This window comes from Zalophus californianus, chromosome 7, assembly GCF_009762305.2.
Source record: "Zalophus californianus isolate mZalCal1 chromosome 7, mZalCal1.pri.v2, whole genome shotgun sequence".
In the NCBI taxonomy this organism is placed as follows: Eukaryota; Metazoa; Chordata; class Mammalia; order Carnivora; family Otariidae; genus Zalophus; species Zalophus californianus.
This window is the reverse complement of record NC_045601.1, coordinates 136356606-136383052: the sequence shown is the minus strand read 5'-3', so window position 1 is coordinate 136383052 and position 26447 is coordinate 136356606. Positions and strand designations below refer to the sequence as shown.

General features: G+C 40.5%; 1 protein-coding gene across 3 annotated transcripts in view; it reads right to left on the bottom strand.

Moving 5' to 3' along the window:
• Window positions 1–17088: 17088 nt before the first annotated feature.
• The window catches only part of CAP2 (cyclase associated actin cytoskeleton regulatory protein 2), a 134889-nt gene continuing 125530 nt past the window's right edge, over window positions 17089–26447 (bottom strand). For all 3 annotated transcript variants that reach the window (XM_027602919.2, XM_027602920.2, XM_027602918.2), the window contains exons 12-13: window positions 20232–20372; window positions 17089–17250 (exon numbers count right to left, since the gene is read on the bottom strand). In XM_027602919.2, the coding sequence (XP_027458720.1) occupies window positions 17167–17250; window positions 20232–20372 (225 nt within the window). In that variant the 3' untranslated portion in view covers window positions 17089–17166. The remainder of the gene's footprint in view (window positions 17251–20231; window positions 20373–26447) is intronic.

Below are 26447 nucleotides of genomic sequence, written 5' to 3'. Positions count from 1 at the left end.
AGGGAGAGGGAGAAGCAGGCTCCCTGCAGAGTGGGGAGCCCGACGTGGGGCTCGATCCCAGGACCCCGGGATCATGACCTGAGCCAAAGGCAGATGCTTAACAACTGAGCCACCCAGGCGCCCCTCTCTTAACAGATTTTTAAGTGTACAGTACACTATTGTTACCCGTGGATACTATATTGTACAGCAGATCTCTCGAACTATGCATCTTGTACAACAAACTTTATATCCATGAGTTTTTGGTTTTTACTACCAAGGATCCTTTTCCCCTTTGAGCAACAGCGTCCTACTTATGTTGGAAAACTGCCCCACCCCCATTCTTTCGATTCTTGTGGGAATGGGACTCTCGAGCATCATTCTCCCAACCTGCCCCCTCCTCCTCACAGTTGGGCCAGTTGGGTTTTTGTCTCAGTAGAACTTGAATCTTGAATGGTGACTGCAAGTGGTTGGGTACCCATCAGTCGAAACAGACTGTCTGTGACGTGGTTCCTAATCACTTTAGAGTCCTGCTCACCTTTCCTTTTGATTCTGTGAGTCACCCATTTTTCTTCTAATACTTTTTTTTTTCCTTGTTAGCCAGAGTCAGATTCTTTGGATTATAACCCCAAAATAATAACCATCACAGGATAATATTCACAAAACTCTGTATCAATTGAGCCACACAAAATAGACCCATTTTTCAGTATTCAGCATTTCACTGGAGAACTATACCTCCTCCCATTCTTAATTTGTGGTTCTGATGAGACTGACTATGGCCCTCTGGCCCTACACATGAGAGTATCCCCTAGCCACAGGATCAGGGATAGAGTCGTCTCTGGGATTTTGCCGTCTGAAAGGAGGTGCCAGTGGTTCACTAGACTGCCAGCGCATGCAATGATGGTGTGACCCTGAAGCTTTTGGTGGCCATTTTTGATACCATGTGAATGACTTTGCCCGAAATTGAAACCAATGTAGAGAAAAGTGGAACTGAGAGATGGAGAAACAAAGAAAATACTCTTCTGACCTGTTTCTCTCTTGGATTTAGTGATGTCTGAAACCATCTCCTTGAATTTTAGAGTTGCTTGAGCTAGTAAGTCCTTTCCTTTGTTTCTGTTACAACCAAAAGAATCCTAAAACAGGGTAGGATTCCAACGTTCTTCACATTTCCTTTTTTGTCCTGGTCAGTGAACTAAATAGCTTATAAGTTCTTTCCTGCAGCATTTTCCATGAGGAGAAGGAAGGTTGATCACTGTTTATAGTTTTTTACAAGTATTCACTTTCAACAAACTTCCTTAGACCTGGGTCATAAAATATTTAAGTGGTACCATCTGATGTTGCTCTTGAAAGCATTTCTCCTCATTGATTACAAACCGGTGCCCAGGTCAGAGACCAATGATGTTGATGCTCTTTCTTGGTGGGTGACGCTTAGTCACCTGGGCATTCTACTCCTCTTTATCTTGTGGTCTGGGTATGGTCATTTCAGGAGTACTGTGCACCAGTGGGTCTCAATTCTGGCTGCACGCTATAATCTCTGAGGAGCCTTTAAAAACCACCATGTCAGGTCCCACCCCTAAAGATTCTAATATAATGGGTCTTGATTAGGGTCTAGCCATCCATGTTTTCTAAAAACTCCCAAGGCATTTCTGCTGTGCAACTAGATTTGAAAGAGTCACTGACACATACACTGCATCCCTAGTTTGGCCTAGCTGGTTCTAATTTAAAAGGTGTTGGTGATTCTGTTCTCCCTGGGTTCCTCAAGTGTGTATGTAGATTTTCTCCACCTCCTCTAGCCAGAAGTTCATTTCTATACCCATTGTCCTCAACAACGGGATTGGGTCCCAAGAAACCCAGCATAAGTGGGGAAAAAACATTTAATACATATAATCTACAGAACATCATACTCAGCCTAGCCTACCTTAAACGTGCTCAGGATTACCCTGCAGTTGGGCAAAATCATTTAGCACAAAGCCTGTTTGATAATAAAGTGTTGAAGATCTCATGTAATTGAACACTGTACTGAAAATGAAAACAGAATGGCTATCTGGGATAGAGTGGTTGGTTGTCAGTCTGTTGGTGGTTCATCCTTGGGATCTTGGGGCTGGCCAGGAGCTGCCGCTGCACTGCATCATGGGAGAGGATCACACCACACATTGCTAGCCCCAGAAAGATCCAAATTCAAAATTCAAAGTATGGTTTCTAATGAATGCCTATCACTTTTGCACCATCATAAAGTCAAAAATTGTTAAGGCACACCATTGTAAGTCAGGGATTGTTTATAGTCCTTTCCTGAGCATTTTAAGTTTGGATACTATGCCAGGTACTAGGAATACAAAGGTGAATTAAGTCCAGTCGTTGTAGTTGAGGAGCTACAGTGTAGATGGGAGAAATTGGTAGGTAAATAAGTACTAGGCAAAAAAAAAAAAAAAAAAGCCTAAGGAAGGAGTGGCCAGTTCTACTTGCCAGGAGACCGAGGTGTGACTCAGAAAGGGTTATATATAGAAGGTGACTTTGAGCCGAGCTAAGTCCTGAAAATATTTATTATAAGAACCACTAAGGAAGGCTATTCCAGGGAGAGGGTGCAACATGAACAAAGTTCATGGAAATAGCTAAGCTGGTATTTATGGTCAGGGATGGACTGAGTAGAGATAAATCTGGAAAAGTAGGGAGGGGCCAGATTAGGAAGGGCTTTTGTCCCTTACAAGAGAGTTTGGGACCTTATCTGGTGGACAGCAAAAGCTATTGAAGGAGATAAACTCAGTCATATTTGTTTTTTTAGAAACATCTCTCCAGTAGCCATGTGGGAGGTGGGTTGGGATGGTGTGAGATTGAAGGCAGGGACTCCAGGTGGGAGACTGTCTTTTAGATAAGATGGAGAGAGCCTCAGCCAGGACAGCAGCAGGGGGATGTAAAGGAGAGAAGGCATTTGAGTGACATTAAGGAAGGCCAGCTTGTGGAATTTGGTGACTGCATGGGTTTGGGGAGAGTGAGAGAAGCAGCACAGTCTCTGGCTTGGATGCCCGAGTGAGTGGAAATGAAAGAAGGCAGAAGGAAGCACAAGATGGTGAAAGGCGGGACCCATAAGATGCCCGTGGGATGTCCAAGGGGTACTGGCTGTTGATTATAGTTTGTCTGTAAAGACACAGATTGTGGAGTCCTAAGCATGCAGGTGGTCCTTCAAGTGATGAGTAGATAGAAAACTCTGAAATGACAAGAAAAGAAAGCCAAGAACAGAGGCCAGGATAATAAGAAGGAAAAAAAAAAGACAGAAAAAATAGGTGGGAAGGAAAGTAGCGTTGAGCAGGAGAGACTTCCCATGAGAAGGGAGCTATACCTGGAGTTGAAGCCATAGGGAAACCAAGGAGAATGAAAATGGTGGTGGACTACCCTGCCTCTTTCACCCTCCTTTGGTAATAGCACCCCAATCTCCTCTTCCTGAGGACCCCTCTCCCAACGTGTGCAGCTGAGGCGGGGCTGTCTGGGCCTTCTGCTGGTGGGGTAGGCCTGTCACCCAAGCTCAGCCAATTGGGTGCTCCCACCTGGGACTTGGAAACAGAAACCAAGTGACCAGGGATAGTATACATTTCATATCAGCGTCAATCCCTGATAAGACCATATATTATATAGAAGTGCTATATACACTTCTTCCTTTAATTTTAGAGGCTGTGATAGCCTTCCAATAAATTTTTTTGAAAAGATTTTGACGTAATCTCTACACCCAACATGGGGCTCAAACCTACAACCCCGAGATCAAGAGTCGCACACTCTACCGACTGAGCCAGCCAGGTGACCTCCCACTAAATTCTTCTTAAGTGTAGGTTAGCAAGTGCCGGTTTATGATCTTTTTAACTAAAGAGCCTTAACTGGATTTGGCCAGTAGGAGGTCACTGAGGGTTTGCTGGAATAGTTTTGTGGGGTGAAAGGTGAAAGGTTGATTGAAGAGAGAAGGTAAGGAAATAGAGATCAGTGCATTCTTCAAGGGGTTTTAGAAGAGACCGTAGTATTAGGACAGTAGCTAATTACTTTTGCTATGTCTGAATCCATGTTTTGCTAGGACAACAGAAAAGAGAGTTCTTGCAAACTGAGCAGCCACGAATCTTATTTTAGTAGTGATTTCTTTCATTTTTAGTGAGATTTAGTTTATCAACATATTTCACCTGTGCATACTCATTGTACATGACAGAGTCACCCCATGATGGGCAAATTGTTCTTTGAAATGTCTACTTCAGAATAAAGGTTTGTCTGATTTGATAGAGGGGTCGAAAACAATTTGAAAACAATAAAGAACTACCACCAAAGTTTTCTTCCAGGAAGATGTGCAGTGCACCAAGTAAAAGATTACATTTAAAAATAATTTGATTTTGGGGGCACGTAGGTGGCTCAGTCGGTAAAGTGTCTGACTCTTGATTTTTGGCTCAGGTCATGATTGAGATAGTGAGATCGAGCCCCGGGTCTGGTTCTGTGCTGGGCCTGGTTGTGGGGCCTGCTTAGGATTCTCGTTCTCCATCTCCCTCTGCCCCTCCCCCCTTAAAATAATAATAATAATAGTAATAATTTTATTTTGGTACTAAATTTTAGAAATACACAAAATAAGGCATCTTTTTTCTCTAGCCAGACTTGGAGTGAATATGATGCTTTTCTGCCCTCCAGTGGTTGTTAAAAGCATTGAGAAATGTATCATCTGCTTTTAAATATTTTATAAGGATATATTTTCTTTATAACAGAATTTTTGATTTTAGGAATTCAAAGCGATTTATAAATGCATCAGCATTCACAAGAGGTACATGTTCTTAAAAACAGGCAGAACTCATAAAGCAACCCAAGCCTCATATAATGTAAACTGACTTTAGGCAACCAGTAGGTGGAGGAGTTTCCAAAGCTAAAAACTCTACCACGCTATCCAAACCGAACTCCAGAACCTGAGGATCTTAAAAATAATCGATCCAGTCTTCATTTGATCCCAACGGAAACAAGGACTGTCGACTAGCTCCAGGTTATATGTACATATACACACAGTGCCCCCGAAATGCCTGAAAGGAAGGACTGTTTTAGGGTTAGAATTATATTTCACTTGGAAATATGAGAATTGGGGGTGAAATAAAAGCTTTTAAGGTATGGATAGCATGAGATAAAAAGCTGAAAATAAGTAGCTGTGTGAAGAAAGTGACATCGGGAGGAAAGAAGCCAACAAAAAAGTGCCCCAGCCACATGTCAGAGCAGTGTGGTGCCCAGAAAGGTCAAGGTGGGAGGCTGAGTGTGGCTCCCACCCCATCAGCATTGCAACGCTCTTATGAACGACAGAGGACAAATATTTATGAAGTGTTGGTACAAAGGGATGTGAAAACATCCATTTGCCTCTGCTTGCTGCGCTTCTATTTATTAGCAGTGGAAGCAAACGATCCAGGGAAAATCCACAGAGGCTCTTGGGCAGCCAGCTCTATTTAGTTGCCCTTTTATGCTCAACTCACAGTCTTCCCTTAGAGTTTCTTCCTTGGTCATGTCACCACTCCTTCCAGATTTCTCCCTAAACTCGCTCCAGGACTTGAGCCAACTAGCCTAGAGCCCCTTTCTCCCTCCTCGTTATCATTTACTTTACATGATTTTCCCCCATTGTGCTATCCTTATCATTAAGTAGGGCTCCGCTGCCAGACTGTGAACTGAAACTTCACCCCAACTTCATCCAGGTCCCACTCTGTTCTTGGCCTACTCACTCTTGGAGTCAAAAGAATGAAAAATTCCACAATTCTGGTTGCTTCCCCATTTTCTCTTTTGTGTATAGAGTATTGTTGACTTGTACAGTCTTTTCTGAATTTAATATCCTGGCTCACTTTATTCTCACCAGGATAACTTATCCTTTATTTATTTATTTAAGATTTTGTTTATGGGGGAGGGGCAGAGAGAGAGGGATAAGCAGACTGCCTGCTGAGCAGGGAACCTGACTCGAGACTCGATCCCAGGACCCTGAAATCATGACCTGAGCTGAAGTCACAAGTCAGATGCTTAACCAACTGAGTCACCCAGGCACCCCACTTATCCTCTTTTTATACAATAAGCTTCCCCCTCCACCTCCAATCAATTTTGTGTACTTAAATAGGCCATGTCATGTTTTTGCCTATCAGACTGGGAAAAATTACAAAGATTGATGGTACCCAGGGCTGATGAGGTATGGAGAAATAGGTTCACTCGTGCATGGTTGGAGGGAGTGTGAGTTTGCACAACTTTTTTGAAGGATGTTTTGGGAGGATCCACCAACATTCAGAATGTCTGAGTTTTGGACTCATTAATTCCCCTTTTAGGAATCTGCTTTTCAGAAATATGAGCACTAGATATAAAGTTACAAGGCAAGCATATTCCCTGTAAGATTATTTGTAAAAGTAAAACAATGAAAATAAATGAGATAGCCATCAAAAATTAAAAGCTAGAAATCAGAATGGTAGTGTAATTTGTCAATAAATTCAATAACTGATTTTTTGAAGAAAATACAGTAAAATTCTGGCAATGTTAATTAAGAAAAAAAGAAACTATAGCTTTAGAACATTAAGGAAGAACAACATATAATTGAAAACACTGAAACAATAAAAAAACCTCAATATGACGTTTAGTTTCATTCCAAATAATCCAAATGGATTTTTTAAAAGATTTTATTTATTTGAGAGAAAGGGAACAGGGAGAGAGCATAGCAGAAGGGGCAGAGGGAGAGGGAGAAGCAGACTCCCTGCTCAGCAGGGAGCTGACCCCAGGACCCTGGGATCATGACCTGAGCCCAAGGCAGACGCTTAGCTGACTGAGCCACCCAGGCACCCCTCCAATAGATTATTTTTTAGAAAAAAAAAGTTGCTAAAATTGACAACACAAAAACCTAAAGATATTTATAACTGAAGAAATTAAAAAATCAAAGAACTAACAGCTAATCTTTCAATCATTTTTAAATTCTAGTTTTCTAGCCTCATGGTTTTGAGCTCAGAAACAATGCCTGTGTATTTTTTGCATTTTGGAGTTTGACACTAATTTTGAATTACTGAATGATCAATTTTTAAAAAAATTTTATTATGTTAATCAATTTTTCAATATTTCGTTAGGTACTGGAAAAATAATATAATTGGCACTTTCTAGCTAATCTGCAAAAGTCAGAATATTCCTTCTTTGCCTACCTCTCATCTATTTTTAATTGCAAAAGTGAAATATGCTTGTTATAATGAATCAAACCACAAAGAAATATATATTTTTTAAAAGATTTTATTTATTTATTTGACAGAGAGAGACACAGCGAGAGAGGGAACACAGCAGGGGGAGAGGCAGAGGGAGAAGCAGGCTTCCCGCCGAGCAGGGAGCCTGACGTGAGGCTCAATCCCAGGACCCTGGGATCATGACCTAAGCCGAAGGCAGACACTTAACGACTGAGCCACCTTTGCACCCCAAAGGATTGTCACACTGTCTATATAGATCTTTCTACATTGTCTTCTACTTTTTCAAATGTAAAAAATATTTTCATTGTTATAGTTCTTTAATATTTGCTTTATTAATTTATTTCTCCACTATTCCTTTAATATTCTTTGTTTCCTTTTCCTAACTTTTTGCCAGAATGCTAATCACTCTATAATCTTTCATAAGCAGTGCTTCTGTTGTCACTAATTTGTTACTGCAGTATTGCTATCTTCTTTGATTCAAGAATTATTTAGATTAAACGTTTTCAGTGATTAGACTACCTTGCTAAATCTTTTCTTTGGCATTTCAGCTTTACTACCTTGCCTTCAAATACTATGGCCCATATAATATTTACTTTTTAGGCTCTTAAATTTTCGTTTTACCCTAATAAAGGCTTAAGTCCGCAAGACTGGAAAAACAAGTATTTCCTCTATTTTTAGAGTTCTAAAGATCTTTTAAATCAATCTCATTAATAATATAGTTTAGATTTTTTTTATATCTGAGTCATAGTTATTTTGCCTTTTCAATCTGTCCAAGACAGAAATACATATTAGAGCCCACTGCTTTTATATTTTTAAAAAACTCATCTTTTTGCATTTTTAACAGTTATTGCTGAACACATTTTCATGAAAAACAGTTCCACACTGTGGCAGGCAGAACTCCTAAGAATGTTTCCAAAACCCCCACCCCTTGGTGTACATACTGGGTGTAATTTCTCCCCTTGAGTTGAGAGAGATCTGTGAATATGATCTATTACTCCCATGATTAGGTGAAGGGATTTTGCAGATATTATTAACGTACCTAATCAGTCAACTTTAAATTAATCAAAAGGTTGATTATCCTGAGTGGGCCTGACCAAATCAGGTGAGCCCTTTAAAAGAGAGTTTAAAGGTCAGATATGGAAGCTGTTGAGAGAATTGGAGAGGGATCCTCACCCTGGCCTTGAAGAGGGAAACAGCCCTGTTGGAACCACCTATGGAAGGGGCCCTGGGGCAAGGACTTGAGGGCGGTTTCTGGAAGCTAAGAGGGATCCCCAGCCAATGTCCAGCAAGGGAACAGAGACTTCAGTCCTACAGCTTCAAGGAATGGAATCCTGCTAAGAATCTGAATGAGCTTAGAAGAGGTCCTCAAGCCTTGGATGAGCTGTAGATGAGAATACAGCTCTATGGCATCTTGATGTGATTTCAGTTTTGTTAGACCCTGACCAGAGCCCTTACCACGACATGGTCAGACTTCTGACTGCAGAATCTGTGGGACAGTGGTTCAGTCTGAGGTAATGTGCTATGCAGCAATAGAAAATGAATACAACCACAGAAAGACTACCGAGAATTGTATTTTCTTTTTTTTTTTTTTAATTTATTTTTAGGGGGTTGGGGGGAGGGGCAGAGGAAGAGGGAGAGAGAGAATCCACAAGCAGACTCCCCGCTGAGTGGGGAGCCCTGCGTTGGGGCTCGATCTCACTACCCTGAGATCACGACCTGAGCTGAAATCAAGAGTCAAGTGTCAGGCGCTTAATTAACTGACAAGCACTTAGGTGCCCCTGAGAGTTGTATTTTCAGTGTCAATTCTGTCCATCATTATAAAGTAACCTTTAATTTTTGCTTAATATATTTACTTTGAATTTTCTTATAAAGGGTTAGTATTGTGGCTCCTGCTTTCTTGTTTGCATTCATTTAATTTCCCTTTACCCATCCTTTTAGTTCTCACATTTTGAGATGCTTTTTTAAATTAAAAAAAATTTTTTTAAAAGATTTTATTTATTTGAGAGGCCATGAGAGAGAGAACATGAGCAGGGGAAGGGACAGAGGGAGACAGACTCCCCGCCGAGCAGGGAGCCCGATGTGGGGCTAGATCCCAGGACCCTGGGGCCACGACCTGAGCTGAAGGCAGATACTTAACCGACTGAGCCACCCAGGTGCCCCGAGATGCTTTGTTTTAGATGTGGCTTTTAAAAACTGTGTGTATATTTGTTGAATCAAGTTTCTGTATTCTCGTGCTGTAATGTATCACATTTATGCCTATTTCTGTGATATCTTTGGTTTTAGGTTTCATCTTGCTCTGTTCTATTTCATTCTTTTATTTTCTGTACTTCGGCATATGATTTTTTTTTCTCCTGTTTTAGAAAGCATGCATTTATTTTTTAATAATTTTTTTAGCAATTAAAAAGTAAATTTAAACTTTTCTTAAAGAATCTATATTTTTCCTCAAGGTAGGGACTGTGACGTTTGCCCCTTGTATCCTCAGTATCAATCACATAGAAGTGTTTAAAAAAATGTTTAATTTGCTGAATTGAAATCACTAGATTCTAAGCAATTGTGCTGGCTGAATAGCTTTTACCCCTTTTTTCAAATAAGCACTTAAAACTATTTGATTTTTCCCTTTGGATTATATTTTTTCATGTTGATTATGAAACATTTTCTTCTTTCGTGTGCTCTTTTGAAACAGAAACCTGTAATCCGTAGCAGACAAAAAGAAATTGATAAAGCAAATGTGTTTTAAAATTGTGTTTTAAAAATTATTTGGTGGTCAGGGGCTCCTGGCTGGTTCAGTCAGTGGACCATGTATGTGACTCTTCATCTCAGGGTCGTGAGTTCAAGCCCCATGTTAGGTGCAGAGATTACTTAAAAATAAAATCTTAAAAAAAATTATTGAGTCTTTAATAACAGAATTATGGGAATTTAAATAATCAAATGCATATAATGCTTATTATGAAAAATTCAAACAATAAAGAAGAATAGAAGGAGAAAAGGTCCTTCCCTCCAACCCCATACTCCAGAGATAGCCACTGTTGCCATTTTGGTATCTTTCCCTATTTTTCTTGATGCTATAATGATGATAATATTAACTAATACTTATATAACCTTTATTATGGCTACATAAATATTAATTTAATCCTCATAACAGTCTCGTGAGTAAATACTGTTATCATCATCTCTATATTAAGGATGAACAAACTGAAGTACAGAGAAGTTAAGTGATTTTTTTCCCAAATCATGCAGCCTGTGGTAAAATTATGATCCGTGTTTTAACCACTATACTAAATGATTTCTTGTCAAATATGTATTTATATACCTCTCTATAGAAACAAAACATGGTTCTTTTAATGAACGTACATTTTATTTTATTTTTAAAAAATTTAAAACTGATTTTTCATTGTTTTAGCTGGGCTGTCAAAAGATTTTTTGGGTAACCTTTGTTTTGTTATTTAATTTTTTTTACCTGAAGTATAATTAACATACAGTGTTATATTAGTTTCAGGTGTACAACATAATGATTCAGCACTTCTGTACATTGCTCAGTGCTTGCTGTAATGGATGTAGTCACTATTTGTCACCAAACAACCTTATTACAATACTGTTGACTGTATTCTCTAGGCTGTGCTTTTCATCTCTGTGACTTATTTTATAACATTTAATAAAAATGTTCTTATAATCTGTTTTTCTGAGATATGCTCACTGTACTTAATGTGCACATCTTTCCAAATTATTTGAAGGTATTTCTGGTGATTGAACCAGTAAATCAAAGGGTTCATTAGGTGGCATATTAGTTTTGGTAGGCAAACTTTTGTGACAAATAAAAATCATAGTTAAGCACAATATAAACATTTCTTTTTTTAAATGATTGGCAAGAATTATTTTATTCCTTAATTCACCATATATATTTGTATATACACTTAAAATTTTAATTCTGGTATAGTTTACATAGTGTTATATTAGTTTCAGGTGAACAGTATTAGTGATTCAACACTTCTATGCATTACTCAGTGCTCATCATGGTTAAGTGCACTCCTTAATCCCCATCACCTGTTTCACCCGTCCCCCCCCACCCCCACCTACCTCCCCTCGGGTAACATCAGTTTGTTCTCTATAGTTAAGAGTCTGTTTTTTGGTTTGTCTCTGTTTGCTTGTTTGTTTTGTTTCTTAAATTCCACATGTGAATGAAATCATATGGTATTTATTTTTCTCTGACTGATTTCGTTTAGCATTATACACTCTAGATCCATCCATGTTGTTGCAAATGGCAAGAGTTCATTCTTTTTTATGGCTGATTAAATATTCCATTGTGTATATATACCACATCTTCTTTATCCATTCATCTTTCAGTGGATACTTGGGCTGAAATTTATTTCTCATTTAAGTACCTGAAACAGGTTTGGGTAGGTGAGTGGCTGAATTCCATGTTGTGACTCAGGGACACAACTTTCTAACTTGTTATTTTTGCATATTCAGGGTATATTATCATCTGCATTATTGAGGCTGGTTGCTGTGCCCAGGATCTGACTGGTGGAAGGGAAAGGGAACATGGAGAAAACATGCTGTCTTAAAAAACAGAGTTCTGAAGTGGGATTTACATTACTCAAACCATTCCTTCAAGGAGAACCTAATCACATGACCATTGGACTGCAAAGGAGGCTGGGAAATGTAGTCTACTAATGAAAGAATAGATTTTGGTGGGCAGCTAGGGACTCTGTCACAGGCAGTTTTGTTGTATATTTAATCATGTCTGAAAAAAATGTTAACACTTGATCTCAGTTTAAAAGAATGACGTCATTAAAGGTGTCACCAGTGTTTGTCAAATGGGCATGCCTCAGTTTAGTAGCCGATCCCAAACGGAAGCCAGATCTGACTCCCATGCCAAAGTTCCTTCTAATTAGTGTAAGACCTACTTTACTATCTTGAAAAGTTAATGAAATATGAGCTTTTTCTTCCTCGGAAGATAAGCCCTATTGGAAATATGCCTATCTGGTGAGATGTTGAAGAGAGACTTATTTCTGAAAAGTCTAGAATATGGAATTAATTTAATTTGATAAAATAGTTGTATAGCCATTTGGTGGAAGCAGCATGCAGAATGTAGACCATATTGCTGGTGTAGTTATTTTAGATGCTAACAAATGAGAGAACATTTTGATGACTCTCTAGAGAACCAGGTTTTCGTTGCTAATGATGGGACATCACTCCCTCAATTCCCCATCCACTGAATGGGCTTACATTAAAATATTCCTGTTTCTTCTTCAGATACTGGCATATCAGCACTGATTGAATATATATAGGGAAGTTTTGACCACTTATTTAGTGAATGTGGACAGATAATTTGGATAACAGGTTTTTAAATACAGTTTTTTTCAATAGACTTATACAATTAATTGTGCTTTGCTTCAATTTGATAAATATAAAATTTCTGTTTCAATTTATCATTGCAGTCAGAGCTAAAGAAGTAAGATCCGTAATAGTGGAGGAAAATTCCTGGTTATTCCATCCAACTTTTCTCTATCCTAGGATATGGAGAATACATGTAACTTACAACTCCTATAAATACCATATTGCCATAAATTTAGGTCCTTTTCCTGAAAATACATATACATGGCTCTTATAAAATATTTCTGTAGATCTCTGTATGTCTTTCAGTAATGCTACAGGACTGTGTCTCTAAATGTCCATAAAGGATCATAGATTTTATCGTACTCGATTGCAGAAGGCAGTCACTTCCCCGGAACTAGCAGGCTGCACCTGCGTAACTGGGATTTTTCCTCCATGGCTTTTAAACTGAAGAAGAATGCCTGAAGCAGGGGGTGTCATAATATTGGCTCCCTGCAGGGCAGGCTGCTGGGGGACATGTGTCATTGGCTCAACCCTGCTGGGAGGTGTGTACCATTCATTATGTATAAACATGACTATCTATACCCCACAGGGACAATGAGCACGGGGGAAAAAAAAAGTTCCTAAACAAATCTCACTTTCCCAAATAAATCTGCAAAACTGTTACATTCATGGGAAGGCTTTCCGTGATAAGTTTATTGACTTAGGAGTTGAAGAAATGAGGCCACACAGTTATTGTTAAAAAATAACAAAAAATACCTTTTAAATGCACACCTTCTGATGCGTTTCCAAGTTGAATTATTGATAGCATGGGAAATTAACTGAATTTGAATGAAAAAAATCTTTGCGATATTGGCAAATGGGGAGCGAGAGGGAGAGAGCATCCAAAGCCGACTCCAGCACTGAACGCAGAGCCCAACGTGGGGCTCAGTCCCACCACCGCGTGATCATGACCTGAGCTGAAACCAAGAGTAGGATGCTCAACCGACTGAGCTTCCCAGACGCCCCTGGGCAAAAATCATTTTTTAAATATAAAGTGATAGATTGTACTAGAGGGAAACATGAAAGTAATTCTCCACTGATAGGCAAATGCTACCCGTTGTTAGTTGCATATTCTCTGCCAAGGCACTAAACAAACAGTAGAAGAACTGAAACCATTTGGAGAAATCTGGATGGATTATCACTGGTTAATTTGAGCTGCCTTACTTTTCACTTGAAGCACAGATATAAGCTGCATCATATACAGAAACATTGCAGTGGCTAAACTAGCCAAAGAAGTCTGTGAATGCTATGAAATCAACATGTCTCAGTTGAAACAATTAAAGTCCTTAAGTTGTATCTGTATCTGAAATGGTACAGAAAGTGCCAATGGTTTAAAAATAATTGTTTTGAAATGAACATGTTTAATGAAAGTCATTCTTGGAATATGAAACTTAAAAATGCTTCCTAAAGATTTCATGTCAGAGGCAATGGAAAAGACCCATATCCAACTGCGTACTCTTCATTTCCAACTAAATGTCACAAAGATATCCTGAATTAAACATGTTTAAGACTAAACCATGGTTCCTTCCAGATCTGGTTCTCTTTCAGCAGTTCCCATCAAGGGAAATGTCTGGTTGTAGATCTATGATGACAATTGACTGCAGCTAGAAAGGCAGATGAGGAAAATACGGATATGTATGGCAAATGTGTATTCATTTTTGATATGTGGAATGCAATTGGGACAGGCAGGTAGAAATACTCTCTGGGCAAGTGGGAGTTAAGACTCCGGGGAGATGGATTCAGGCTGGGGATGTGGATCTGGCAGTCATCTACATAAGAGTGATAGATGAAGTTAAGGGAGACAAATGAGCATTTGACAGGGGGAGAAGAAGGGAGAGGAGCCAGAGGAGTTTACTGTGCATCACAAGATCAAATGGAGTTTAACAGGGAAACGGCAGTGTCCACAATCTCAGTGGATGAGGAATGACAGAAAGCCACTGGATTTATGTCCTTTGAGCGTTTCAGAAACATTATACTACAATTATAGTAGTTATAAAAAGGGGTGGTGTGTGTGTGTGTGTGTTCTAGTCCTTGCTTTACCTCTAATTGGTTGCTTTATGCAAGTTGCTAAATCACTAGACTTCCTCTCTGTCTTTAAAATGAAGGGATTCTTTAGATAAACTCATGTAGACTTTAAGAAGTTGAAGTAAACATTTTCAATGAACGAAAAAATAAATGAATAAAACTGTATATATTTCCTATCAGTTCTAGAAAGAATTTCTGTAGAAAAGTGGTTAGTACACATCCTTCACTTTAAGACATCTTGTTGTCAAAGGAAAACTATCAGTAAAAGATTATTTAGTGGAAGCTGTATTATCAAGGAAAGGGTTTTCAAAACAACAGATTCTGGATTATTTTATCATTTGATCCTACAAAGTGATACTTTGTAAGACTGCAAAGCAGAGAGATACAGGAGACCCTTGGCACTCAGTGTTCTGACACTTAGTTTTGTTTTGATTTTTAGTGAATGTATATGACATGCAATTCTGCTCATATGGATTTCTTACCCCTTTGACAATATTTTTTAGGTCATAGCATTGGTAACTTTGGAATTTCATAATGTGCAAGAAGGACAGCATATTGCAAATGCAGCATTGTCTGGGTACTCATTTCCCTATACATTGCCAAAGTTGGGTTTTTCCCCCACTTTTTCAACAAATTCATAAAACCAGTAGGTGACTTAAGGCCCCAGGGCTGATAAAATAATTGAACAAGTCCAGATTTTCAATATCTGCGGTGAAGCATTTTGAAAATCTGGTGCAAGCCCAAGGCCAGTCGACAGAGTCTAAGAATTTTGAGTGAACTTTTTCAATATAAAATTATTACTATTTAATGGGTATGTAGTATGTCCTTTTTAGAGTCTTTTCTTCCCACTTACAATTTTTTCTTCCAGAAGTTTATTTACAAATTTATTATAAAAGTTATTTTTATTTATATTATACATGTAAATACATAGTGTATGTATTATTGTATCCTATTAACAACTAAATTTATTTTCTGGGATATTTACATTAATGAAGATCTATGAGGGGCTTTTCTCAGTGAAGAGGACTTGAATTATGCAACTGAATTCTAGAATTTTCTGACTGACAGTCATACCAATTGCAAATGGCTTTATCTGATATCTGTCTTGAAGAAGCTATTCTTCGGGGAAGCTGATGGCATGCTGGATACATTCTCCAAACTAACCAGGAGGACTCAGCTGTCTTTCCTGAATGTAACATATCTGATATATGATCAAGGGGCAAATCAAAGCAGAAAAAAAATAATTTTAACAACCAGTATTTAAACAATTAAAATTCTAATTGAAATAATTCTTTATTTCAGAATAAGTTTACAGTTGAAAAAAAAAGATATTACTAAAGCCACATTATTCATATGAACAAAACTTTTATAGCAAAACCTTGGTACATAAGCATTAGTAATTTGAATACTATATGGATATAGAAGGTATTTAAAAAACGGAAATGACGTATTCCAAAGGCTATAGTAGGCACAATATATATGCTTGTATTGGGTCTGCAAGCATTATACTAGAATTCATTATATGTGATCCAAGAAGCTGCAGATTTTTCAGCACTATGTACTGAAAAGATACAAAGGAATATCATAGTTTCTCTTACGTTGAAAAAGCATGTACTCTTCAATACTACAAAATAGGAGCAGCAAGTCAAACCAACAAACAATTCTTCAGGTTTTGGAAGAAGTATTACAGCTATGGCTTTTTAACGTTCATTTTTTTTGGGAAACTGGTTAGAAGTCTGGCAAGTGAGAAAGAAAAGTCTATAATACAACATTAATGACAATTTACAAGGCGTCTGATATTCAGCAGGTTCAAAATTGGGAAACAAAAAATTGAGCTTGATCTTTGAGCAAAATTGCGAGGTACTACATACATCTGCTTCCTCCCACCAATCTTTTGGCATAAAAATCTTTCTGTAGAGAAGTAAAAGTTTTCCATGTGACATGGCAGAAGAATGTTTTAAGATAAATCATTAGAATCTACTTGTAGTTTTTAGTAACTGTAAAGAATACAAGTCTTCTAAGGACCAAGTAACTGGATATCGTCCTTAGGATGGAATTTTCTTATGTTTTGTAAAAAATGGGTTGAAATATGTATTCATGCTGACAATGTATCCGTGCTGATAAATGTGAACATTTGGTAAAAATGAGAAAAAAAATGTTAGATTTTTCAGAGCATAACTACTACTACACATAGAAATTGCCTAAAGGTAAAAATGTACATCTGAGATTCTCAGAGGTTTTATTTTCCAACTAGCAATTAAACATAAGTGTCAAATTGAATCATGCAGTATTTTTACCTATCAGCTACCGTGTTAATGATATTAGGGGGACAGAATACTATTTTTACCCCCCTTTAAATGTGTAATGCTCACAAGTCATCATGTGGAACTCAAATCACACACAAAGGCAAATCATGAAGACACGTTAAATACTTCAAAATGCCCACGAAGGCATGCCAGAAATGATGCTGTTTCTAGAACACAGAATTGTTGGAGGTCAAAACTAAAGCTGTACGTGTTACTGCCACTTCTAGGTGTTTAATGCTGCTTTTTTTTTTTTTTTTTTGATGGATTCAGGTCAGGGGGTTTGGTCTCTCTGGAGGTTAGCCCATAATTTCTGCAGGTTCAGTGACCAACTTGGATCCATCCCAGGCTGTCTTGAACTGTTCTGGAACAGGAAATTCTCTCTGGAAAAATGCAGAAGAAGAGTTACTTAAACAGACGGAAGGCTGATCAGTGTCATGGTAGAGAAAGGCATTTTATGGAACCCAAACCTGTGTTGTGGAGAGGTCTTCTGGGTCCTGTGGGGACTTGGCATGATTGTGCGTAGGTTCTGTAACTATCTGCTAGCATCATCATTAAAACTAGAACCTGCTAAGAACCAGGCAGTCTTCTAAGTACTAGATATATGTGGACTCCGTTAGTCTACAGCCCTAGGAGCTGGGTGTTCTTGAGATGCCATCTACAGGACGCAGGTCTGAGAGGTCGAACAGATGGCTGAAGATGGTACTGCTGTAAGCACGGCAGCCAGACTTCAAGCCAGACAGCCTCTCTACCCACTCTCCGCCACACGCAAACCTGCACAGGATCACCCGGGGAGCCTTTTAAAATGCAGGTTCTGATTCCGTAGATCTGGGGAAGAGAATGACGATCTGCATTTCCAACAAGTTCCGAGGAGACACTGAGGTTGCGGATCCCTAGTCACACCGAGTAGAAAGGCTTTATCCCTGGCGTTCTCTGTATACTCTTCGATGAGCTACGAAGATGTGCTTTGGGTCATATATCAATGTGTTAACTTGCATCCTGTCACCTACTCCTCCCATTGTGAAATACACACGCGTGCACCATATAGGGAGAGAGAGGGAGGGGGTTGTCAGTGGGGGGGGGGGGAGGGCAGGGGGACGGAGCCAAAATAAAAGTAGTTTGGAATCTCTCCTTTTCCCCAGAAAGTGATTCTGCAGTTATTTCAGAAAAGGCTCGACAAGGAAGGGGAGAGGCAGTCCGCTTTGGCCCTGGCTTCTGTGCCCTCCTGGGACGTTGTGTGCACACAGCACGGCTGGAACGCCACGTGTCTGATAAGCCGGTGCCTCCGCTCCTCCATCAGTGAGATACCATCTTTCAGTGGACCCCACACACGAGTACATATCTTCTTAGATGTGGGATCCACCTGCCTCTTCTGGAAGTAAACAAGGCTTGGTGCTTGCTCTCAAGTACCAGGCCAGGTAGAGAATGCTCCAGAGTGAAGGTATGTCTTTGACAGTTAACCGTACTCTGCATAGCTGTTCCACATCCTTTTTGGGGGGAGTAAAGTGATAGTCATATGATGACATTCTTCTCTGGGTAACGGACTTCCTTCAGGATGAATCATCCCCACCATCCATTCCCAGATTACAGTGTCCTTGGTGGGACCTTTGCCTGCTCCCTACTACCTCTCACTAGAAAATGTACTAAGAGGACCATGGAATGAGGGCACAAGATAACCTGCCAATAGGGGGAAGGCTCCTTCTTCAGCACAAAAGCTCAGGTTCTGACCTATACTCACGCCTTCGGTCAGTGGATCTCAAGCTTGGCTCCACAGTGGAATCACCTGAGAAGCTTTGACAAGTACAGATGCCCGGGACCACGCCCAGGGATGCTAGCTGAATTAGTCTGGAACGCTGATCCAGACCCACTGCTTTTCTTAGCTGATCCAGCTCCCCTGCAGCTGAGCCTTCTGCTGGACCAGTTGCAAAGGCCAGGGACCCCCCTCATTTTTGGCTCTCCGGCTGGAAGCTGTTCTGTATCAGCTTTAGCTCCTCATTTGCTTTAGGTAGAGAACGCGAGAGGGCTCTTCTCAAGCTCGGGGTTAGCTAGCCAAAAAGCTAGCAGTCCGGTGCTGGCAGACTTTTGTTTTTCAGCCTTACATGAAGGATTCTAGGCTACGTCCTGTAGCACGTGGCTGGGCGGTGCTGAAGAATTTACTGACAGGCGAGAGAACATTCGAGCACGGTTGCTGTCTGCCTGAGGACAGGGCTGGTGACTGGCCCACAGGCTGATGGGGCGCCTTCGAGGTTACTTCTCCCATCCTTCCCTGGTTCACTGCCCCCTTGCACAGTTAGAATCAGAGGGAATCATCTCTGGATTTATCTGTACTTCCAAGAAGCGACAACGAGTAGGAAGCAGCAAGTTGCTTCCAAAGAGCCACAGCTGCAAGTCCGCCACAGCGCGCGATGCAGAAAATGTATTCATTTGGACTTCCTTTGCAACATGTGAGGATACCTGCATGCTTCTCTTAGAAGCTGCTTTGTTGGGATGCCTGGGTGGCTCAGCCGTTACGCGTCTGCCTTTGGCTCAGGTCACGATCCCAGGGTCCTGGGATCGAGCCCCGCATCGGGCTCCCTGCTCAGCGGGAAGCCTGCTTCTCCCTCTGCCACTCCCCCTGCTTGTGTTCCCTCTCCTGCTGTCTCTGTCAAATAAATAAAATCTTAAAAAAAAAAAAAAAGAAGCTGCTTTGTTAGGGGAGAGGAGGCATAGAAAACAAATGGTGGCCGAATCACTTTGGGTGTCTCGGAAGGGCTGGATGAGCTGACAGCATCGGCATCACCCGAGATGCCTATTAAAATACAGATTTCCCGGACCCCGCCCAAAGCCTCCCGAATCCAACCTCCAGGTGCAGACTCTGGGAGCTGGCATTTTCCTGGAGCTTCTGGGCGGATCCTCCTGCTGAGTTTGAGAACCCCTGACGGAAGTATACCTACAGAAACAGGTCCATTGAGAACCCCTGACGGAAGTATACCTACAGAAACAGGTCCACTTAGCATCACCCCCACTGCCTCCCACTTTTCCCCCCAAAGCATTGCTTCCTCCTGTTTGCCTCCACTACAGCAAAGGACAATATTTAGCCCTAAATACCATGAACTCAGATGCGTGAGGCACTGTTTGATAAAAGCTAGCCCCTGAAGGTAAATTATTAGTAAACGGCCCAGAGAATCACCCTTCGAGGAATGCGCACAGCCAAGAAACCACTAGAGGAGGAGCAAGGTGCAAGGCAACTCTCTGATTTCCTCTCCTGCCTGTGAATTATTCCGCAAATGAAGCTCCTAGGTCGGGAGTTAATGAATCAGTCTCGTCGAATGTTACGAAGGCAGGCTCAAGAAAAATTCTTTACCAGCTTTTAAAAGGTACTTACATAATCACCATCCTGAGGAATAAGGACATTCATTTCAGATGATTTGGCACTCACAATCTCACAGTCCAGCGCATCTTCACTGAGGTATATGTGACAGCCTTCTGTCTTATTAATGGAAATTGTTGGCACTTTCCCCATTACCTGAAATAGACAAAAGAACAGCCTGGCACCCACATAAATAAAAATGACGATGTCCTCGAATAAAGCACCATCCATGGGCTTCCCCGAGCTTTAGGAAGAGCTGGGTCAGGCTGGTTAGCAGCAACGTCTGCAGGCTGAACCGGTGGGTGTCATTCGGGGACAGAATGAAAGGACCACACAAAGGGATTCTCAAGCCTCAGGGTCTCTTTTCCTGAGACCAAATAAAGGGATTAATGTGAAAACAGCAGCTAAGTGTTCAGAAAAAGTCTCACAACCCTCTAGTGGATTTGAAACATAGATTTGATTTCACGGATAAAAGTAACAAGACGCATTTGCTTTTATTTGCTTAAAACTTTAGTTCTGACAAGTCTGTGAATCTTGGGTTAAAACAAATGCTAATATTGTCATTTCAGAGTAAATACATTATTCTGTAATTGAGTAGATTTTTTTTCTTGCACCTAAATAAGAAACACTACAATTCTTTTCACATATATCTTTTGCTAGATAACAATCTCACTGGCTGAATGGGAAGCTTGAGTAAGACAATGAGTGTCTAGGTATTTTGAAATGTATTAATTCCAGGAGCCAAGAGTGGGGACTTGGTTCAGGCTACTCACTGCATGAATAGGACCATACACAAGAGGAGGTGATTCTTTATATTGTTTACAAATATCTAAGTGCTATAAAAATTCTGCTCAGTTTCAAATTTCTCTTTTAACAGGTTTCAGACATTCCCCCTAGCCCCCAAATCTCTATAGGGGCAGACTGTTCCCCCAATGACCATATTACAACTCTATGATTTTCATTCTTGTGATGGTAATTGAAGTGATAAAGACATCTCCTCTTTCACCCTGAAGAAAAGGTTGGATTGCAAACCCAAGGGGCAACTCCCTTTGATGGTGCAGACGATGTAAAGAATTCCTTAGGGGGAGTCTAGCCAGGTCACCACACTTCTCTGTTTTCTCCTCTCTCCATAGAAACTGGACACTGAGTTAGAAATGAGCCCCAGTGCCAAAAAAAAAAAAAAAAAAAAAAAGCATAAGTAGTTCAAGGTCAGGTAAGCACAGGGCTTTGCCATAAATACCCTACAATAGTAATAATACATATATCTATATTTCAAGAATGTGTCAGCAGTAATGTTTTGGTAATTTCTAGATTTGTTTATCTTAGAGTGATGAAGAACATCTACGTGCTGCCCAGCACGGTACAGGGAGTGAGGCAAGACAGGAGAAAGGGTAAACTGTCAGTGGATCCTTGGTGATTTGTTTGTGAGGCAGAATGGGCACACATGAGGCAAGCGCATGACGCTAATAGTTTACTTATATTTATATATTGCTGTTATATTAAAAACGCTTCAATACCCCACATATCTGAAAGTCTGAATAAACAACAGTAGACCTTAAAACATTACCCCGATGTGGTAAGAATGGGTCCTTTTCCACAGCGTTTTGGTCAACGCTACATTAGGCTCGATTGTCTACGCGCTCTTTTCCCCTGGTGGTCTGGGACTGCGTTGAGAACAGAGATGGTTTCTTATCAAGAGAACTGGGCCAAAGAGTATCTCCTCTACTGAGTGACAGGTGATGTGTGACCTTGCCCAAGCCAGTGCTCTAGCATTTAATACATTTCTGGATTAGTTAGGTTTTTCATAAATTTGTTTCTCTAAAAGTTTTTTTAGGGGCGCCTGGGTGGCTCAGTCAGTTAACTGTCTGCCTTCTTGGCTCAGGTCATGATCCCAGGGTCCTGGGCTCCCTGCTCAGTGGGGAGCTTGCTTCTCCCTCTCCCTCTGCAGCTCCCCCTGCTTGTGCTCTCTCTGTGTGTGTCAAATAAATAAATCTTTTAGAAAAAATTTTTTAAGAGATTTTATTTTTAAGTAATCTCTACACCCACAACCCCGAGATCAAGAGTCGCACACTCCACTGACAGCCAGACAGGCGCCCCTATTTCTCTATAACAATTTAAAAAATTTCCATGTTATATTTAGGTCTCTTCTCTCCCTCATAATGTGTATACTTTTTGAGGGTAGTTTGTCAAAAACAGAATTACTGGCCAAATAATATGAACTTTGGTGCATGCCCCTTTTTTCCTTTCAATCTTTTTTTTTTAAGTAATTGAGGTAAAATCTGCAAACATAAAATTCACCTTTTTTTCCTTAAAGATTTTATTTATTTGAGAGAGCGAGCAAGCAAATAGGAGCAGGGGGCAGGGCGAGGGGGTAGGGGGAGAGGCAGAGGCGGAAGCAGACTCCCCGCTGAGCAGGGAGCCTGACCATGAGGAGGGGCTCCATCCCAGGCCCCTGGGATCATGACCTGAGCCGAAGGCAGACGCTTAACCAACTGAGCCACCCAGGCGCCCCTGAAATTCACTTGTTCTGAGTGCACAATTTAATGATATTTAGTAGCTTTACAGAACTGTGCAGCTATCACTTCAGTTCTAGAATATTTCCATCACTCCCCAGATATCCCTAGTGCCCACTTACAGCCAACACCTGTCCTCACCCCTGGGGGAACCACTGATTTCTGTTGTGTGCAGGCCCTTTTGAGACAATGTATTAAATATTTTAAATAGGTTATGACCTTCACTTGGTTTGAACATCCAAAAGCTTGAAAAGTATTCAGTAAAAGGTCTCATCTCTGAACCCTGCTGTCAAGTTTCTATCCCTCTTGGACAGATAACCACGGTATATCCTTCCAAATTATTTTTAGAACGCATGCCATATCCTTAAAAAAATTAGGATGTATTTCAAACATAGAAACACAGAAAATATAACAAATATGTAAACATATATATGTCACACAGCTTTATCAGAGTTTAACATTTTGGCTTAGTGGCCCGTTTTTTTTTAGGACTATAATTTTACAGCATAGTTGAAGTCCTCTCTGTACCATCCAGCAGCTCATTCACTCTCTTCTCCCTCCCTGGATGAAACCACTCTTCTGAATTTTGTGCTGACCATTCACACCAGGACTATCCCTGAGTCGGGTGACCTGGAGCCCTCGTAAGTGTATTTCCTTCTTTTTAAGTTTTTATTTAAATCGCAGTTAGTTAACATAGAGTGCGGTATTAGTTTCAAGTCCTCACAAGTATACTTAACGTGTGTATTGTTTTGCATGTTTTCAATCTTTATATAAAGGGACACATTTTCTAATGCCTGCCATTCTGTCATTTGTCTTCATTGCTCAATGCTCCTTTTGAGATCTACCTATTTTTATTCATATAACTACAGTCATTTTTATACATAAAACTATTTTATTTATTTCTTTTTTAGAGAGAGAATGTGCAAGTGAGGGGTGGGAGGGGTGGAGGGAGAGGGAGAATCTTAAGCATGCTCCACACCCAGCGTGGAGCCTGACACCGATGCGGAGCTTAATCTCACGACCCAAAGATCGTGATCTGAGCCCAAACCAAGAGTTGGACGCTTAACCAACTGAGCCACCCAGGTGCCCCTCTTTCTAAATCACTTTTAAAAATGGTTACATGGTAACTATTTCTGTGTAGAATTCAGAAGTTTAAAATTTTTAAGTAGACATATCTTTTTGGATAATTTCTATTACTTCTCAATTTAGAATTATGTCTCCCTCCAGAAATTTGATGAATATTTAAAAGTTTTCTTCTACTTTTCTATAGCTTCATGTTTTATACTTAATTCAATTGGTTTTTAATTTTGAACATGATGTATTTTCACTGAAAAATGCTAACTCCTGGGGCACCTGGGGGGCTCAGTCGGTTAAGCATCCAGCTCTTGATTTCAGCTCAGGTCATGAACTCAGGGTCTTGAGATCAAGCCATTGGGCTCCGAGCTCAGCAGGGAGTCTGCTTGAGATTTTCTCCTTCCTTCTCTCTCTGCCCCTCCCCCTGCTCCTGCATGCACTCATTCTCTCCCTCACTCTTTCAAATAAATAAATAAATCTTTAAAAAAATGCAAACTCCTTATAGATGGTTTCATCACTGCTACCCAATCCCATTTCTGTAAGAATAAAAGGAAGCTTGGAATAAACTCTCTAACATTAAGAGGGGGTGTATTAGATTAGATTATTTCCAGGATATTTTTCACCTGGCTAAATATGTGTTCTCACCTCAGTCATAGTATATTATTTCTGTAACTTTGGGCGGGGGGGTTGGTTAAAAATAATGTGAAGAGGGAGAAAGCCTGGATCTTTAAGTAGGAACCTCCACTAACCAAAAGAGTTCTTCAGAAATTGTGGCCTCATTATTAGGTTTATATGAGCCATATTTCTCCTTGAGGAATTGGACTTCTGATGATGAGTGACTTCCTTAAAATTTTCACTCATAATACTCTGGGAGAGGCAACATTATTCAATAAATGGAGAAATGTGGCTGTCAGAAACACTAAATTGGGCAGTGGTATTACAGAATACAAGCTTCATGAGGGCAAGGGTTTTTGTCTCATTTGCTTACTGATATTTGCAGAGCTGGGAACAGTACCCGGCATATCAGATGTGTTCAGTAAACATCTGGCAAAGGAATGATCGAGTGCGTGCTCTATGCTATGACTCACATTTTAGAACCTAAAGTAAGATCCGAGGCTGGTCGTGTTTCCCGTTTACATGGTGAAGACAACAATATAGTAACTGCCTGGGAGGAGTTGCTTGGCTGCTCTCTCTTAATGTGGTTCTCTATCCAGGAATGGAATTTGTGAAGCGGTGGCAGAATGGTTCAGGGGAAAGGGATTTACACAGATGCACTGCAGAGAAAATACGAAACTGGAACGTGGAAGAGATACACGTACCCACAGAGCCTATGTGGTAAGAATATTTGGAATCTGGACTGTGGAGGACTTATAATCCCCCCAGCTAACCTTGGTTTCAGGGCAGGGACCTCAGAGTCAGAGGTGAAGCCAACCGCCCAAGTGTGTGCAGTGGTTGAGGACCGAGCCGGGGCTCGTGCCCAGGGCTTGGGTGCCCAGTGCAGGGCTCTTCATGTTAACCGGACACACACAAAACCAATGTCTTAAATAGCAGTGAGTGAAATGTAAAATGTCCATTTGGATGTACTCTAATTAAAAGTGACAGCAGGAAAAAGCCCAGTAAAACAGGAGAGAAAGATCTATAAAACTAGAATCCAGGGGTGCCTGGGTGACTCAGTCGGTTAAGCAGCTGCCTTCGGCTCAGGTCATGATCCCAGGGTCCTGGGATCGAGCCCCCACATCCGGCTCCCTGCTCCACGGGAAGCCTGATTCTCCCTCTCCCTCTGCCTGCCACTCTGCCTACTTGTGCTATCTCTCTGTCAAATAAATAAATAAAATCTTAAAAAAAAAAAAAAACCCCACCAGAATCCAATGTTAAACATTATCAGGAAACATGGGATCATAAGGGGTTAATTAAAAATATGAAGAAAGGAGTGCCTGGCTGACTCAGTGGGTAGAGCATGTGACTCTGGATCTTGGGGTTGTGAGTTTGAGTCCCACATTGGGTATAGAGATTACTTAGAAGAAATCTTAAAACAACAACAACAACAACAAAACAACAATATGAAGAGAGTGTAATCAAAGGTGGAAGTTGTAACTGGCCAAGGCAGGAGGTCCTTTAGCTTTTGGCATATTGTAAAATCCAATTGGGTTAAATCAAAATTAACTAAAAGAGTGCATGTTTTTTCCTAGTTTGCAAATTCAATTCCAATCCTACTTTCCAGGTTGTTGGTCTGATTATCTCACTGACTTCAGAAACTCTACCTCCTCCTTACTCAGAACCAATGCTCCCTGAACAAAGAAAATTTTCTTCAGGATGGTGCTGTTAGGTTGGGAGAATCTCTTAGTATCTGTGTTCATTCATTAGTTGATGCCTCCCAATCACCACCTCACCAAACATTTATTGGAGACCGACTGCGTGTAGGTGCTGTGCCAGTTTCTGGGGCTGTAAAGACTAATTATGTGCCCCTGAAACACGCATGGTAAACGGCGATTGCAGTGCCAGATAGGATGTGTTATAAGAGATTGAAAAGGAAGAATTAACACCATCCAAGAGAGGAGTGATGACAGAGCTGTGTCTGAAGGAAAGGGAAGAGCAGTTCTCCAGGTGAACATGGCCAGCCCCGTGCAGGCAGCTGGGTGGTCTG